At 41.5% G+C, this 17,661-nt stretch overlaps 1 protein-coding gene across 3 annotated transcripts in view; it reads right to left on the minus strand.

The window, feature by feature from the left end:
• Positions 1 to 17,607, minus strand: part of sass6 (SAS-6 centriolar assembly protein) — a 32,596-nt gene extending 14,989 nt beyond the window's left edge. For all 3 annotated transcript variants that reach the window (XM_072390226.1, XM_072390225.1, XM_072390224.1), the window contains exons 1-6: positions 13,850 to 17,607; positions 13,230 to 13,290; positions 13,004 to 13,083; positions 12,806 to 12,910; positions 6,384 to 6,552; positions 1,767 to 1,844 (exon numbers count right to left, since the gene is read on the minus strand). In XM_072390226.1, coding sequence (XP_072246327.1) covers positions 1,767 to 1,844; positions 6,384 to 6,552; positions 12,806 to 12,910; positions 13,004 to 13,083; positions 13,230 to 13,290; positions 13,850 to 13,911 — 555 coding nt within the window. In that variant the 5' untranslated portion in view covers positions 13,912 to 17,607. The remainder of the gene's footprint in view (positions 1 to 1,766; positions 1,845 to 6,383; positions 6,553 to 12,805; positions 12,911 to 13,003; positions 13,084 to 13,229; positions 13,291 to 13,849) is intronic.
• Between the last annotated feature and the right edge of the window lie 54 nt (positions 17,608 to 17,661).

A 17,661-nucleotide genomic window follows, 5' to 3' on the forward strand; every position in this document is an offset into this window, starting at 1 on the left:
TCCTCCTGCTGCTTTTATGTTACATTTTGAAAAAAATTCGACTAGGTCAGACCTTTCAACACAAGCGAGAACTGCCACAGTCACCACATGATATTGGCTCTGTTGGCTATGACAGAAGCCTTAAAAGAAGACCGAGCGACAGCTAAGTCCTCAGTACTTATCCTGCTCGACTTATCGCCTGCATTTGACACAGTCAACCACGGAATCCTTTTGTCAATACTCTCAAGCACAGTTTTTCTCAATCCTGGTCCTCAAGGCACCCTGCCCTGCATGTTTTCCATGTTTCCCTGCTCCAGCACACCCGATTCAAATTAATGGGTCATCCTCAGCCTTCTGCAAAGTTTAAAGACCTGACCCATTCATTTGAATCAGGTGTGGAGCAGGGAAACATGCTCCATCAAAGCCAGCTAGAAACTTGGGTGTCATGATTGATGACCAGCTGACCTTTAAAGATCATGTTCGATCATGCCGCTTTGCATTGTTAAGCATAAGAAAGATCAGGCTGCACATAACCCAACACGCCACCCAGCTCCTGGTGCAGTCTATGGTCACCTCGCGCCTTGACTACTGCAACACCCTCCTAACTGGTCTCCCAGCCTGGGCTGTGAAACCTCTGCAGATGGTCAAGAACGCGGCGGCGTGTCTGGTCTTCAATCAGCCTAAAAGAGCACACGTTTTCTGAAAACTGTGAAGAACTTTAACATTAGATCTTTATAGCCATAGCCTATACCTCACTGTGGCTTCTTCTGTCTGATTGAAAGGGGAGAAACATTAACGCAAACACGACTAATGCGAAAATGACTGATACCATCACTTTTACAGATAGATATATATATATATATATATATATAATTTGTTTGGTTTGTTTGTTTTGCTTTGTTTTTTTTTCAAGAGTTTGACATAAGATATAAAGTGACAAAATCACTGTCATGATATGAAAAAAAACCTTGTGATTGACAGCATATGTTTGGGTGTCTAAAGTAACAACCACTTCATAAATTAATTTTAACTTGTTGACTAGGCTAGCTGATACACTGCTTCAGCCTTTCCACCTGTGGTGTGGTTTTTAACAACTTGGGCCAGTTCAATGCATGACTCATGACGAGTGTGCCTAAAAGATGAATCAGTACCAGCTGTCCATGGCCAACCAGTCAAGTATTTTTTCAGTCAGTTTGGTGTGTGCTATTGTGAGCTCTCAAGCTATGTACTGTTTACCTGCTACTGTGTAGCTTTATGGATTTCTGGTTCAGCACATTAAATCTGAAACAAATGGACACTAAAGTGTTGAGGTTTAGCTTTAAGTTGAACAGCTTTACTTGAATACTGAAGAGCTATATGCCCAGTAAATAATATTTGGATAACAAAAGATAGTCATTAAAAATTAATTGAAAAGCTAAAGTAATTGAACCACTGCCTAAAATAAAATCCTTCATGGATAACAGAGTGTATTTAAACTTTATTGGAAAAAAAAGGAAAACAGCAGCTGTACATGGGGGAAAAAAAAAAAAAAAAAGAGCATAAAAATGGAGCAGCAAGGCAGATTGAGAGATACATGAGAGAATCATTTGTGCTCAAATTCAGTCAATTGCATCAAACTAATGGACCATTCAACAGCTTCTCAGAGGGAGGAGGAGAATATTCTTGGCTGGTCAAGCCAATCACCTGATCAGCCAAACATTCATATTCATGTCAAAAACATGGCACTATGGTAATACAGTTGCTCTAGCATAATTAAAATGGGGCACCAAACAAGTCCAAAAACATACCTGTTGAGCATAACTCAGCTGCCGGGACAGATCATCTTCAATCTTCTTAACCTTTATGTCGAGGGCCTGCTTCTCTGTCTTAAACAATGAGTTGATACACAGTAAATCATAGACAAAAAAAACTAGACTTTTAGGTTGTCAGTAAAAGTCTACAATAAAAACTTGCTGTCTGCAGGTAAAATTGGTTTTCCTCACCCACTCTCTCTTTCTATACTTATAAACTGTATTTCAAAACAACTGAATTCCCTTTTAAAGCGTTTTTTATTAATAGGTTATCTCTTTGTTATCAGACAGAACAATGTGTCAGAAACTGTCACTGGAAAAAAGAACAACACCCATTAAGGCCACACATTAACCTGGAGTCACTGACTGGAAAAATGCAACGAGGTCTGATAAAATAACCTTTTACAGCAACTGCGCTTGAGTGTCTGCTTTATTCTTACTAAACTGAAAGTAAGCTCAATAAACAGCACAGCTTGCTGATGAGTAGGACAGACAGCTGTGAATGCTAAATTATAAATCACTTTCTCACCTTGCTGACCATTAAAGGGCTTATATGACTAGCCACACTCACTCTTTCACAAACACTTTACTCTCTCTCTCTCATATATATAGCATGTTACTATATATATATATATATATATATATATATATATATATATATAAGCAGTTGCTATGCGCCAGCCTTATCAACAGCAAGTCTGTGTAGCTCTCAGTTTTGTTAGTCGTTAAGATAAATGTAATTTTCAGTTTTCATCTAAACATTTTTAGTGATCTGCTTTTTATTTACATTGTTATATTTTTTGACAATGTGTATTGCTACCAGTACAAGAGCAGTTTACACAAGATAAGAACGCTTGGCACTGTCAAAGATTGGACGTGGAATTAAATATCTAATTCCGACTGAGATAAGAAAGCTGTACCGTGGATGCAGAGCTGAAGCAAAACTAAAGGCAAAGAAGCACAACGGTAGGTAGAGGTACAAGCCTTTTCTGCTAAATCGCTACCAAACAAGTGTGACGAGCAAGAGGCTCTTGTGCGGAACCAACGGCTGTATAAGGAGAGCAGTTTGATCCGTCTGTCTGAGTCCTGGCTGAACGACGTGACGACCACTCCCACTTTGCCTACCTGTTTACCTCTGTTTTCTGTTGCAGGTACCGGGAGTGGGTAGAGGGGGAGGGTCATAATTATACCTGCACATGTGGCCTGGGCTCTTCAGAGGGCATAAAAGACAGCCTTCTTTCTTTCTCTCTCTCACTCACTCATCTGCCATTGTTGCTTCTTTGTTTAATTTGTTGCACCACACAACACACATCTACTAGATTGTCCACGCATCCACACACTGCTGATATGACTGACTCCCATCTTACCCACACGCCACATTCATTTGTAAATAAGTTAATTTAGTTATATTAAATAAAACTACTTATTGGGCTCTATCTGTGTGTGCCTCCCTCCTTGTCCACCTTAAAGCTAGGTGGTAACAACAACACACCAGACTCATGTGTGGACATACCCGGCTTCACAGCCGTACGAGCGGATCGTGACCAGAGTACGAGCGGTAAGTGTAAAAAGCGGGGGTGTTATCCTGTTTTTAACAGAGATGGGTTGACCACCGCAATGTGACTGTTAAAGAGAGGGTATGCTGTCCAGATATTGAGCTGTTGTCAGATGGATTCTGTCCCTTCTATGCGGCCACACAGTTCCCATACAGATTTCATTGTCGTTTACATTCCACCGAGGGCAGCACCTGCAACGACGTGTGACGTCATCCATGACGCCGTTGCTAGGATACAGACCCAGCATCCCATTGCAATCACAGGGGATTTCAACCACATCTTTAGATCTTCCTGCCTGACTGGCTTTCTACAGTATGTGGACTGTCCAATACATGGAGAAAGGATATTAGATCTGTTCTATGCTAACATGAAGGAGGCTTACAGGGCAGTGTCTCTTCCACTACTGGGTAGATCTGATCATCGCATGGTCTATCTACAACCCACATACAGACCTTGTGTACAAAGACTTCCTGTTACTACCAGATCAAATTCAAGTCACTGATGTTAGCTACAAAGTGCTTAATGGAACGGCTCCCATCTACTTGAATGCTCTTGCCAAGGCTTATGCCACAACTCGGTCCCTCCATTCGTCCCAGGATTGTCGTCTAGCAGCTCCTACACCACGCCTAAGACAATCCAAACTCTTTTCATGTGTTGTCCCATGGTGGTGCAATGACCTACCGAGCGCTACCAGAACAGGGGCGTCCCTGTCTATCTTCAAGAAACTCTTGAAAACCCAACTCTTCAGAGAGAATCTCCTATCCTAGCACTTACCTACCCCCTCTATCTCTGCACTTCCCTCTATGCCTGCACTCTATCTCTACTCTGTCACCTCTGACAGAGTCAGACTAGTGGGTTCATTCTATGTAGTTTATTGTTAGCTTTTTATATAGCTTGTTATAGTGTGGGGATGGAGAATGGCGGAGGAGTGTACAAGGAGCTTAAAAAGACACTACGTCAAGCTAAGGTGGAGTACAGGAAAAAGGTAGCCAGACATCTGAGAACAATAACACCAAGGAGCTGTGGAGGGGCATGAGGACCATCACTGGATATAGACTGAAGAACTGTCTGTGGAAGGTGATGTGGACAGAGCCGATACTTTTAATCAATATTTCAACAGGTTTGACAGTGTGGCTTGTTCCACCTCTGCTGGTGCTCCCTCCACCCCACCACCTCAGCTGCTTCCTCAATACTGCCTCCACTGCCCAGCTATACTTCCACCTCAATGGCAACTCACATCGCCAAGCCTCCTCCTCCGCCTGACTTCACCGCCGTCTCTGCAGCAACTCTCACCAACAGGCTTCTTCTGTCCAGCTGTACCTCCACCTCTACGGCAGCTTCCACCTCCAGGCCCTGTGAGCCAAGCTACACCTCCACCTCTTCATGACCTTCCACCACCAGGCCTACTGAACCCAACTGCACATCCACCTCTGCGGCATCTTCCAGCACCAGGCATCCTGAGCCCAGCTGCACCTTCACATCTGTGGCTGCTACCACCGCCTGGCCTGGCCTGGACAGAGGATGTCCAGCTACACCCCCACCGCTATGATTGATAGCAACATCGCTCCTGTCGTAATCCCTCCGCTACAACCTCTGTGTCTAACTATTGAGGAGGTTGGAGCTGAGCTCAGGAGACTTCAGTCAGGGAAGGCTGCAGGGTCAGATGGAGTCTGTCCAAGGCTTCTGAGGGACTGTGCTGGTCAACTAGCAGTCCCTCTTCAGAGGCTCTTCAATATGAGCCTTCAGATGGAAAAAGCTTTGGTGCTATGGAAAACCTTATCTTATACTGGTGCCCAAATTAGGGCAACCGGTGGAGCTGAATGGCTACAGATTGGTGGCTTTGACATCTCATATCATGAAGACCTTGGAGAAACTCCTTGTTCGTCGCATGAGATTGTAGGTTGCTGGGGATCTCGACCCCCTCAAGTTTGCCAACCAGATACACATAGGAGTGGAAGACATGATTCTGTACATGCTGCATCGGGCATATGCTGATCTGGATGTGTTTGGTTTATATGTGAGAGTCATGTTCTTTCACTTCTCCAGTGCCTTCAACACCATACAGCCTCCCATACTGAAAGACAAGCTTCTAGGTGTGGGTGTGGCCCCCTCCCTGACATCGTGGATTATAGACTATCTGACTACCAGACCACAGTATGTCAGGATGGGGAGAGGTGTTTCTGGAACAATGGAATAAAGTATTGGGGCTCCACAGGATAGTGTTTTGGCTCCTTTTCTTTTCACCCTGTACACATCAGACTTCAGGTACAACTCAGAGTCCTGCCACATACTGAAGTATTCTGATGATACGGCTGTTGTGGCATGTGTGTGCGGTGGACAGGTGAAGGAGTACAGGGACCTTGTGGAGTCCTTCAATGGCTGGACCAAAAAGAAGTGTATGCTCCTGAACACTACCAAGACCAAAGAGCTGGTGGTGGACTTCAGGAGATCTAAAACTCCATACCAGTCAGTCTGCATTGATGGAGGGGAGATAGAGACTGTTCAGACCTGCAAATACCTGGGGGTGGTGCTGGATAATAAACTGGAGTGGTCTGCCAACATAGAAGCAGTGTACAGGAGGGGCCAGAGCTGTCTCTTCTCCCTGAAACAGCTCAGGTCCTGCAGTGACATGATAGGCAGATTTATTTATTTAGTCATTTATTATTAGTAGTAGTATTATTGTTGTTGTTGTAGTAATATACAATAATCTAAAATTATTTGAGCTACTTGACTAATTTGAATTTCCCCCACTGGGGGATGAATAAACAATTTTTCTATTATTTTTCTATTATATATATATATGTAGCGCTTGTCTCCACCACACACACACACACTTACACATTGATGACTACGAAAGGGCAATTTGGAGTTAAGTGTACAGGGGAAACCAGACAGCGTCAGTCTATTAATATGAACACTATAAATATGGTCAGATTTCATATGTAGTATGAACAAATATTTATATAAATTTTAATTTCATATACCACTCCGCCCTATTACCAGTTCAAAGCCATATATGACAGATATTAGACAGTATCATAATGCTGAATGAGCCAACCTTCAAAGAAAAGAGACATGCTGCCAGATAGTCTTTAACCTCTTTGTCAGAGCCTTGGGCCAGCCGTAGAGACAAGTGGTTGAGGTGTTTGAATGCATTTGTCTCTACAACACTGAGGCTGGCTGGACCTTCCAACAGTGGAGACTGACATGCTAGGTGCAGGAGAAACCTGAGGGGAAAACAAAAACAGAAAATAAGAAATCATGTGTTCATAGTGTGTAGTGAGCTTTTACTGATGGAAGCATTATGAACTTGTTCAAAATTCTTATTTTAATTTTTCTTATTTAAAAAAAAAAAAAAAAAACACCTTCTGTATCTTTCTGTATTGCAACTGAGCTAAAGAAGCCTCAAACTAATCACACTGTTGTTTCAACACTGTGTTATGTAGAGTATGGGCAGTGTTCTTGATGTTCATCAACTTGTGCAGCATTCTTCTTTTTAAGCTCAAGAACAGTCCCCAGCACAGAACCAGCCTTCTTTATCAGTTTGTTCAGTTTCTTTGAGTCTCTGATGCCGCTGCCCCAACAGATGCTGCAGAGCAGATTGTACTCTCCACAACAGATTAATAGAAGATATGCAACATTATGGTGTACACATTGGAGGACCTAAGCTTAGTAATAGTGACCTAGAATGAAAATCTTATTTCCAGTCCAGTCTGCTGTCCAGGTAAACCCCCATGTAGCTGTATTCCTTAACTACCTCCACCTCTTCATTTAGAATGGAGACAGTGTTTGGCTCACTCCTGGTCCTGCTAAATCCACAATCATCTCTTTCATTTTGTTAATGTCCAAGATGAGGTTAGTTTGGGAGAGCAGAGCCTTGACACTGCTCGAACAACATACATCTCATGCTGACACTGTTTAAATCAGATGTTGTTTAAGGTCAGAATGAATCCTGTCTAGACAATGACAAAGATTTAGTAACATTCTCGAACAGCAGGCACCAAATAGATTGGGTTTGGGCCACATACACACTGAATGATATAGAAAGGTATAAGATGTCACAAACTGAGGTCATTGGGAATTTCCGTGCATGCTGAAATGTACACGTCTCTGTGACAGACTGTTCAATAAATTCCCCATAAGAGGCTGACCACGACGAGTCTGACTACTCATTTCTCCACAACATTAGACAAAAAAGAGAGATTGGATAGAGGTCGATAAAAAAAAAATTGTTGCAGCTAAATTCTGTGATAATTTACACAGAAATAATCCAAAGAGTTTCAGTCAGGATTCAGAGTGCATCATAGCACAGAAACAGCACTGGTGAAAGTTACCAATGATCTCCTGTTAGCTTCTGATAGCGGACTTGTTTCTGTGCTTGTCCTGTTGGATCTCAGTGCTGCATTTAATACAGTCGATCACAGCATTCTGTTACAGAGACTTGAACATGTTATTGGGATTAAAGGAACTGTATTAGGCTGGTTTAAATCATATTTATCTGATAGATTTAAGTTTGTTCTTGTAAATGAGGAATCTTCCTCACACGTTGGAGTAAGTCATGGAGTTCCTCAGGGTTCTGTGCTTGGACCAATTCTTTTTACTTTATACATGCTTCCATTAGGTAACATTATCAGACAGCATGGCATAAATTTCCATTGTTATGCTGATGATACTCAGCTGTACTCATCTATGAAACCAGATGAAACCAATAGGTTGGTCAGACTACAAGCCTGTCTTAAAGACATAAAGACCTGGATGACTCAGAACTGTCTGCTTTTAAATTCAGACTAAACTGAAGTTGTTCTCTTTGGACCTGAGCGCTTCAGGGAGAAATTATCTAGCTATTACTCTAGATGGTGTTTCCTTGGCTTCTAGTACAACAGTGAGGAATTTTGGAGTTATTTTTCACCAGAATTTATAATTTGACTCACATATCAAACAGGTCTGCCTATTAGTTCAGATGAGAACTAATAGGAGTTTATATTTCTCCAGTTTTAGCTTCTCTCAATTGGCTCCCAGTTAAATTCAGAAAAGAATTTAAGATTCTTCTCCTCACATATAAAGCTCCTAATGATCGAGCTCCATCACATCTTAAAGATCTCATTGTAAGATATTCCCCTAACAGAGCACTTTGCTCCCAAACTGCAGGTTTACTTGTGGTTCCCAGAGTTTCTAAAAGTAGAATGGGAGGTAGAGCCTTCAGTTATCAGGCCCCTCTCTGTGGAACCAGCTGCCGGTAAATGTCCGGGAAGCAGACACTCTCAAACTTTAAGATTAGAGTTAAAACTTTCCTTTTTGATAAATCTTATAATTAGGGATGGCTCAGGTGGCCCCGAAACATCCCATAGTCAAGCTGCTATTGGCTTAGACTGCTGGGAGAAACTTGTGTTTCCCTGTTCTCAACAGGTACCCTTTGAATGGTGTTACGGTGTTTGTAGTCCCCTCTTTTCTGTCTTCTCAAACCCCCAGTTGGTCGAGTTTGGTTCTGCCAGAGGTTTCTTCCTGTTAACCGTCACCTCGTCCATGCTCAGGACGAGGGATTGGACCGAAGAGAAGTTTTGGTGCAATCCGTTGATTTCCTTAGTTAGGCTACTTTTTCAAAAATTATCTCTGCATGTATGAATTGGACAATATTTAATTTAATGAACTGGATTACGATTACCGTACAATAAATTGGACTGTATTATTAAAGTGTCTTGAGATGACATTTGTTGTGATTTGGCACTATATAAATAAACTGAATTTAATTGAATTGTACTGGAAGTCTGAGGTGTACAGAGTGAAGAAAATGGTGAGAGTGCAGTCCCCTGTGGTACTCCTGTGCTGCTGACCACCTTCTCAGACATACAACCCTTCAGTCTTACAAATTGTGGTCTGTTTGTGAGGCACTCAATAATCCAGGTGGTTGTGGAAACATCCATCTGGATTTTCCAATGTAACAGTACAGGCTGAATTGTACGAAAAGCAAAGTTGAAATGAAAGAACATGAACAATTAGGAATGTAGGAATTGGTTTTTAAAATACCGGTAACTGGAAAGCATTAACTACATGAGATGCATGTGGTTTGTAAAATATTCCTGACAAATATGAAATGATTTTGAGGAACCATGTTAGAAGTCATCCCCGAGTCACAACATTTGTCAACAGAAGGTTAATAATGCCATCAGGAAGAGCATCAAGACGCAAAAGGATTAATGGAAGGATGGATCCAAGGAATCATTGGACACAGGGGTATGCGCTGGTTGTTGATCAACAGCTCACGGAGTCGCTGAAAAGTGACCATTGGAATACAGGCGAGTCTGCCTGTGAAGGTATGCATGAAGCTGTTCATGAATGGAAGGAGCCGGCCTCTATATTAACCCAAGTGCTATCTGTTCATTAGTGAAGGCTCTGACTATCTGTTGAAAAGAAGGAACCAGTGCCCTGCCATGAACTTATGCATAAAATCCTTCCCTGTTATGAGTCAATCAATTTCCTGCTTTTTTTTCCAAAGTTACCATGACCATGGGAGTTTATTTGGATGAATCTTGCTCTGTGGAAGTTTTAAATGCATAATTTTTTTGGGGAGAAAAAAATTAAATTAAATGAAAGCAGAAGCATGAGTCAAATAAAAGCTGGTGTGTCGAGTTCTAAAATGGACAATCACTGAGGCATAAAACTCACGAGCAACTAAGTCACACCATGAGTTGATTCCTTTATCATCAAATGATAAAAAAATTAATGGTTTGTCAGCATTGCAGAATACAGCAACAAATTTAAAGGAGTTGTTGAGCAGTGTGAGTGGATCAAAAGATTTGTTCCAAAGCCATATATCTGGTCAGTTTGACTCTGCTGCCATGAATCAAGTTACTCATGGTGCAACAGTAACTGAACTGCAAATGCTAACACAGGCTGTGTCCACAGAAGATGACCTGCAAGATGATGTAAAGCCAAGTGACAGCGTGTCAAATGTGGAACATCGAGCCATTAGAACGCAAAAGTCTATTACTAGAAGCAAGTCTTCTTTTTCAATTACAACTGCTTATCTTAAAGCTGAGGATGACTCAGCAGCGTTAATGGCAAGGCAGAAATTATTAAAGGAAAAATACCAACTGGAGGAGGATGAGCAACTGCTGAGGAAAAGAAAGGAATGGTTTCATCTTGAGGAGGAAATTGCTACCCATATAGCCAAACTAGCTGTGTTGAGATCGCACAGTTCAAGTTTAAAGGAATCCATAACAAATTGTTCATATGGACTGAACACTTGTGTGGAAAAAATTTAAAGCACACGTTTTCTTTTCTAAAGCCAAATCATTTGTCCCACAAATATTAATGGAAAAAAAAGGAACTTGGAGAGGATTATTGCATTACAGCAACATGACCCAATGAAGAAATGGTTGATCAGCTCACACATCCTGAGGCTGTTTTTTTAAAGATCACCTGCCTTTGCAACATGTGTTTCATTGTAATGCTCAAGACAGAATACAATGTCAAAGTGGATAGGCCTTGAATGTGAATGTTGGGCCTGAAGAATGCGTTGGACATTATGAGAAAGCGAAATCAAATAACAACCTTTTGATAGCTATCATCTTCTTTGTTAGCATATAATCTTGTGCATGTTGTATCAAGTTAATTATTTTTGCTAATAAAACTCATTCTTTTTTCTGGATCTCGGCAATAGTTTATCAACATCAGACAAAGGAAAGGCCCAGCTTCAGCCTCTCAGGGACTTTTAGTTTGTTTCCTGAAGTCACAACAGCCCTAATCGATCATAGAAAACCTCAGGGTTTTGTCAGCTGTTGTAGACAGCTCTCCCCTGTCCTATTCACACTCTATACATCCGACTTCCAGCACGAGTCAGAGCTCTGCTACGTGCAGAAATACTCAGATGACACTGCAATTGTTGGATGTATTGCAGATGGACAAGAGACAGTACAGGGGCCTGGTGGAGGATTTTGGGGGATTGTGGAGGTCTGACCACTTGCAGCTTAACACCTCCAAGACCAAGGAGATGGTGGTGGACTTCAGGAGGAAGAGACCCCATCTCCAGCTCATTTCCATCGAGGGCTCTGACGTGGAGGTGGTCAGGACCTGTAAGTACCTGCTGAGACTGCAGCTGGATGACAAATTGGACTGGACTGTTAACACAGACAGCATCCACCATAAAGGACAGAGTCGTCTTTACTTCATGAGAAGACTGGGGTCCTTTAACATCTGTAAAAAACTGCTGCTGATATTTTGCCAGTCTGTTGTGTCTAGTGTTCTATTTTATGCTGTGGTTTGTTAAGGGGGGGGGGGGGGGGGGGGGGCAGTATTAAAAGGGGGGATGCTAGACGTTTGGACAAGCTGGTAGGGAAGGCTGGATCTGTGGTGGGCACAGAGCTAGACTCTGTGGTGCCAGTGGCAGAGAGAGACTCTGTCCATCTTGGACAACACCCACTTTACCAAACTCTGATATGACAGGGAGCATGTTCAGCAGCAGGCTGCTGTCCCTTAGCTGCTCAAAAACTCTTGTCCCCCTGGCCATAAGACTGTACAACTCTTCACTGGGTGGCTGATTCTGCAGCCAAATTGAGTGCAGGTAAAAGTTTTGGGAAGTAAGGCTCAGCAAGTAGCCATTCCATGCGATTTGTAGACTCTCAGTGCAGAAAGACTTGTGCGCGACACACTACAGTGCTAAGATGGGGTGATCACACACTGGGACTGAGGAGGAGAAGCATTTTTTTTTTTTTTTTAAAAATCAGAGGCAGGTTACTGGCCAGCAGGTGGATGGATTCACCCTCCTCAGGGGATCTTTTATGATCAGGACCGTCTGACCTTGGGTTAACCAGTCTGGGTGAGTCCTATCCTTTAGTAGTTGGTTCATTTATGCTGCAAGGCATTAATGGGGTAAGTTTCTTTAGACAGTAGACGTGTATCATGTCAGGGCCCGGTGCAGTCCAACTATATATACTTGAGATTAGGGATGTGCATTGATTTTTAAATGGTTATTAAACTTCAAGAAATCTAACAGTTTATGCTATTGTCTTGATTATGGAACCATTTTTTATCTAAATTGGCATCTGATGGAAAAGCATTACCACCATGGGCCGAGCAGTTTGTCAACCAGAGGCTGCACGGTGGTGTGGTGTGGTGGTTAGCTCGGTCTCCATACAGCTCTATGAAGTGGGTCGGATGAGACAGAAGCGTCTAAGCATTTCAGTCTAAATCAGCAGAAGCTTTGTAAGGTTCTTCAACTTGCTTGGATAAACACTACACCAAACTTAGTTGATACTGCTGCATTTCAAAGAACTACATACTGATTTGTTTCAAGCTGTTGTGTTTAACGGACTTTGTAAGAATATGGATAATAAAGATAAAATATTTAATTTCCAAAGCATATTCACAAAACTGGTTGAGATATGTAAACATAATGAACTATGGGCACTGATACAAATCAGTACATACTGTTAAAACATATCTATTCACTTGAAGACTGTAATGTCACGAATTTCTCTATACCTCGGATTGTCCGACTGCTGTTCCGAGTAGCATAGGTTCAGCAGGTCAATAAACTTCTGAGGAAATGATGCAAAATCAATCAGCAGGCCCTGCTGTACTTTCAAACTACACACACACACACACACACACAAAGAGGAAGACTATGTTAGTTTCCCACATTCAAATATTGAACATTGTATCCTATACAATTCTACGTACCTCTGGAAATCTTCCTCTGATATAGAAAGATTGAAGAGAAAATATGGATCTATATCATCGGTTAGTCTTACAAGAAGATCCTAAATGACACAAAAAAAGATATTTAGTTACTCGAACTGTCTATCTGTAACCAAATGTAAGCTGAAAAGAATGAAGCTTTTTATTTATAGAGGACTTAAAAAACAAAGAACTCAATCAGAATGATTTTCGTAAAACTCCTACTCACCTTTTTGTGTACTGGATTTGTTGTCAACTGAAGTTCAATGGAGATACGGAGATTTGCTTTCCTGTAAAAATAAAACCCTTAAACCTGATTAATCCTGGTATTAAATTACAGGGGTAACTCTGTGTGAAGTACTCATGCTATAAGAGTCCATACTCTTGATTCAGAGACTATTCCCATATTCTGACCCAGAATATAAAATGAGAAAGCTTCAGGTGTGGACATGGATATATTTGTCAAGAGGTTAATCAAGTCCAGGGTTTTTGGATGGAAAGAAAATCATTGAAATCTAACAAATATCGTACTGAATTGAACAGATTTACCTCGGTAACAGTGAACCGTCACAGAGATGGTCACATGACCTTACCGTGAGTGCTCCTTTAGCTGCTTCCTTCAGTCTTACAACATAACGGCTCGTAAATTAGAGGTAAGGAGAGCCCAAACTGCGCTGGGGTACAATCAGTGAGAGAAGTCCATGCAGGACTGGTAACGAGTACCTTTCATTAGAACGCCATTTCGAGCCTTGCGTGTATCTTCAGCTGAATTTCACTGACATTGCTGTGAGGAACACACACTCCTGCTCGTCATCATATACGTGCTTCGGTCAGTGTGAGCAGGCTTACCTTTCCTCGCAGTCCCTGCACCTCACATGAACCTGTAACACTCTGCAGAAGAGTTCCTCCATGATGTTGTTCAAATACCGGGAACCATCAGTTTTCACCACAAGCTTTTGTAATTTGCCGCTCCTTAACCGCCAACCGAATCGTTCTGGAAGCGGAAAGGCCACTTCTTTTTCTTCTGGTATTTATTGGCGGTTGGTAACGTTACTGCTCTTTACCGCCACCAACTGGTAAGAAGTAAGGCAAAAAAACACTAGATACCTTTATCACTTAATGTTTTTATCAGATACTGCCAGATAATGAAATATGATTTTATAGCATACATCTCCTAAACTGTTCTGTAAAACATCTATGAGGTCAAACTTTATTTTTATTTCCCTAAATCTTTAAATCATTTTGTCCTTTCTGTCTCATATTTCTTACACTTAACCATGAAATGCTATATTGTTTCTTCCTGATTACAAAATACACATCTATCCGAGTCATGTGTACTCATTATATCTAGTATACTATTAAGCCCAGTGTGTCCTAGTCTAAGCCTTGTTATCATCCTTTCATATCTTCTGTTTCTTTCAATTCACCCCACTTCTCCCACTTTCCTTTGAATTCTAAAAAGCCATCATCCTTTTGTCTCTTCTTCCCATTGCTTTAGCCATCTTTCCTTCATTCTACTCCTATTGATGCTTTGTACTTCTGTTTTACTCAAGGTCACTGTTAAATCAATGTGTTCAGCTTTGAAGAGCCCTTAGTTCTCTTATCAGCACTTTCATTCCCTTTAACCCCTATATGAACTAGAAAATCACTGTTAATCCCATCATTTGAATTCTGTGTGTTTGTTGAATATCTATTAAAATAAACTACTTTCTGATTGACTGTACTGGATCCTGGTCAGTGACGACCTTGAATCAGAACAGATTACAGATCTTAATGGTCTTATATCCTCAATCCATTGTTCTGTTAATAACAGTGTAAACATTTCTGCTGTGTCAATTGATGAAGCATAATTTATTCTTTTACCTATTTGATCTCTGGAACAACTTCTGCACTACCTGATGTATTCTTGGCTGCATCTGTATACAGTTTGACATAACAGTAGAAGTTGTCAATGTAAGCCTGAACAAGACCTGGATATCAAATAAAGCTCTTATCCTTGTTCTTTCTCTCCAGTTAACTGAAATCTGCTGATGCATTGGGAATGACCCAGGGTGGAATTGTGACAACAGCACTTTTGGACTGATGTTTGAATGATCTAGTTGTAGTTTGGCTGCACTTTGTAATGCTGTCAATCCAAAGCTCTTATTTTCCCTCCTCTCCATCTGCTAACATGGTTGGAATGTAGCTTGTGTGGGGCCGAAAGGGAAATTTCTTCCTCTTCCTCTTCTGCTACCACTACTATTTCTTCTTCTCTTTGAGATTCATGGCGGCTGGTGGCTGTTGATAGTGGCAGTAAAATAGATAAATAAATGTTAGTATGTTTCAAACATTACATGACTGAATCAAGTGTTTTTCTTTCCAAGTGTTATCCAAAAAAAGATCCCTCATTGCAAAGTTAAGACAAAGGCATTTTCTTCTTTGAAATATTTTCTCTCTTCCTTATATCATTCTGATTGACTGCAGTGAAAGCTTAAACCAGTTGGATATTTACCCATTGAAAGAAATGTCTCGTTGAGTTGTGCCCTCTTCTAAGACAAGTAACGACTGATTCAATCTTTTTATTATTTGCCACCTTTCTTGCACCTTTTGCAACTTTTTGAATCTTGTAAAAATGTCTACCTGTTTAATTAATGTCCAGACACTACCAAAACTTAAGTCCAATTATTCTTCCAAACCACCCAATAATTTAACTTACTCTCCCACACAGAGTTCATTCAGCCCAATATGAAGACCTTCTCACCGCAGCACGTGTTTTTATATCAAAAGAAGACTGATTCTGTATTTGCTTGAGCTTCCCTGATATGTGATTCAAGACACAAGATATGTCAATTGTATTTTTTCCACCACAAAAACTATTGATAGGAAGTAAAGATATGATTGCTTTACAGAAAATAACTGGGCCCCTGAGTTACCAACCATTCCACTGTAATGGAAAATTAATTCTTATATGCATTGTATTCACTGTTACTGTGTTTAACCTGCAAATGACGGGTGGCAACACCCATTCCGAAATCCCGCCATTCAAACGTCCCACCATTCCGTATAAGGAAATGTGCGTTACTCAACAGGTGAGCCCCTTCTTTCTGTTCATGCAATTTATATGTTTAACACATGTTTACAGATAAGCGTTATTAAAAACACAAAGTCTCGGCAACTGGAGGAGGAGAAGCAGACCGCCGTGGTTTTCAATCACACACTCCAATGCCACTTGTTTCAACTTCCGAAAATTTAAACCAGGAAAAAAAGGCTTACAAACATGGACCGAAACGGCTCCATAACACGCACAAGAATCCAAAAGAAACGAAAGTTAACTAAAAGAAAGCAAATAAACAGCATGAAGTGGTCAAAATTGGTTTTACGCATGCCAATGTGCGTCTGGCACCTGCGTCTTCGGGCTCTCCCACGTTGGTTTGTGGATGAAAGCTATATGTTCAGCTGTAATGCCATGTAAAAACAATCTCTACGTGACATTTACTCCCAGGTGTGACCAGTTAGGTCCTTAAGATATCAACAGGCTGTATAAAGCCTTGCGCAACGGCTGTGTGTTTGTGCCAAATGCGCAAAGCCCATCCGCGCTTCCCAAAATTGGAGCGAGTACTCATAAATCACGTGAATAACATGAATAAACGTTTTTACTGCATTTTGTTGTTTTATACGTTCTATGCTGTCATTTCTCTCCTCTCCTATTGGCAAGGCAAGGCAGAGTGCTCGCAACTGTGTCCTGTGCAGTAGCCGTGATATCTGTAATTGCAAATATTACTTTTGCATATGATGACAGCGTGCAAAAGACGCATGGGCTCCGTGGAGAGCTCCGCTCCAGCTGGCTGCTGACAGCTCACTGACTGTATTTCTGCTTAATCAGTTTCAGTCTCTCCAGAGTTACATTAATATCTGTATTTTTATATTTGACATTTCAGGGGATTTTGATAATAGATTATTAAAGTTTGTTTGCGAGGCTGATATGCCGGCGCAAATACGCGCGCCAGCATATCAGCCTTCATTAGTGTAAAATGTTTTGGGTAAAACATAGGCTATTAAAAGGAACTGTCGGAATGGCGGTATGTTAAAAAAAAAAACATACCGCCATTCCGTCCATAGGAGGAAAAAAGTGTTGGAATGGCGGCATGTAACCCTGCAAGATACCGCCCTGTCCTGTTTTCTTACATTCCTCTTTACAATGGTTCGCTTGTTATACTGATATAGCTGATATAGAAGAACAAATGCTTATATTGCAAATGCTGAAGTGCAAGTGACAGAGTTCACTAAACCGGTCAAGTCTGGGAACGGGTGAATTTACAACACTGGTTTTCCCACTGAGGGACCTGGATGAACAAATGCACTTTCGATACTTTCGAATGTCAACGGGCCGATTTGACGAGCTTCTTCGTCGTGTACAGCCATTACGACCGGAAAAAGCAACTGCCGGAAATTACGTTCTGAGCGGACCAATCACAGCCCTTGCGGTCCGCGTCTACATGACGTGTAGTTAGAATTTTTTGGAGGTGTGCATCAGGCTACTGCGTAGGGGTCCACATCAGCTATGCCGTCGAAATGACGGAGAAGCATAAATTATGCTTGAGAGACAGCTTCTTCCCAAGAGCTGTGAAAGCCATCTACTCACCCCCTTCCCCTCTGGTCCCCCCTGTCCCCCTGCAGACTCA

Source organism: Leuresthes tenuis, unplaced genomic scaffold, assembly GCF_036924035.1.
Source record: "Leuresthes tenuis unplaced genomic scaffold, fLeuTen1.0.hap1 SCAF_7, whole genome shotgun sequence".
NCBI classification, from domain to species: Eukaryota; Metazoa; Chordata; class Actinopteri; order Atheriniformes; family Atherinopsidae; genus Leuresthes; species Leuresthes tenuis.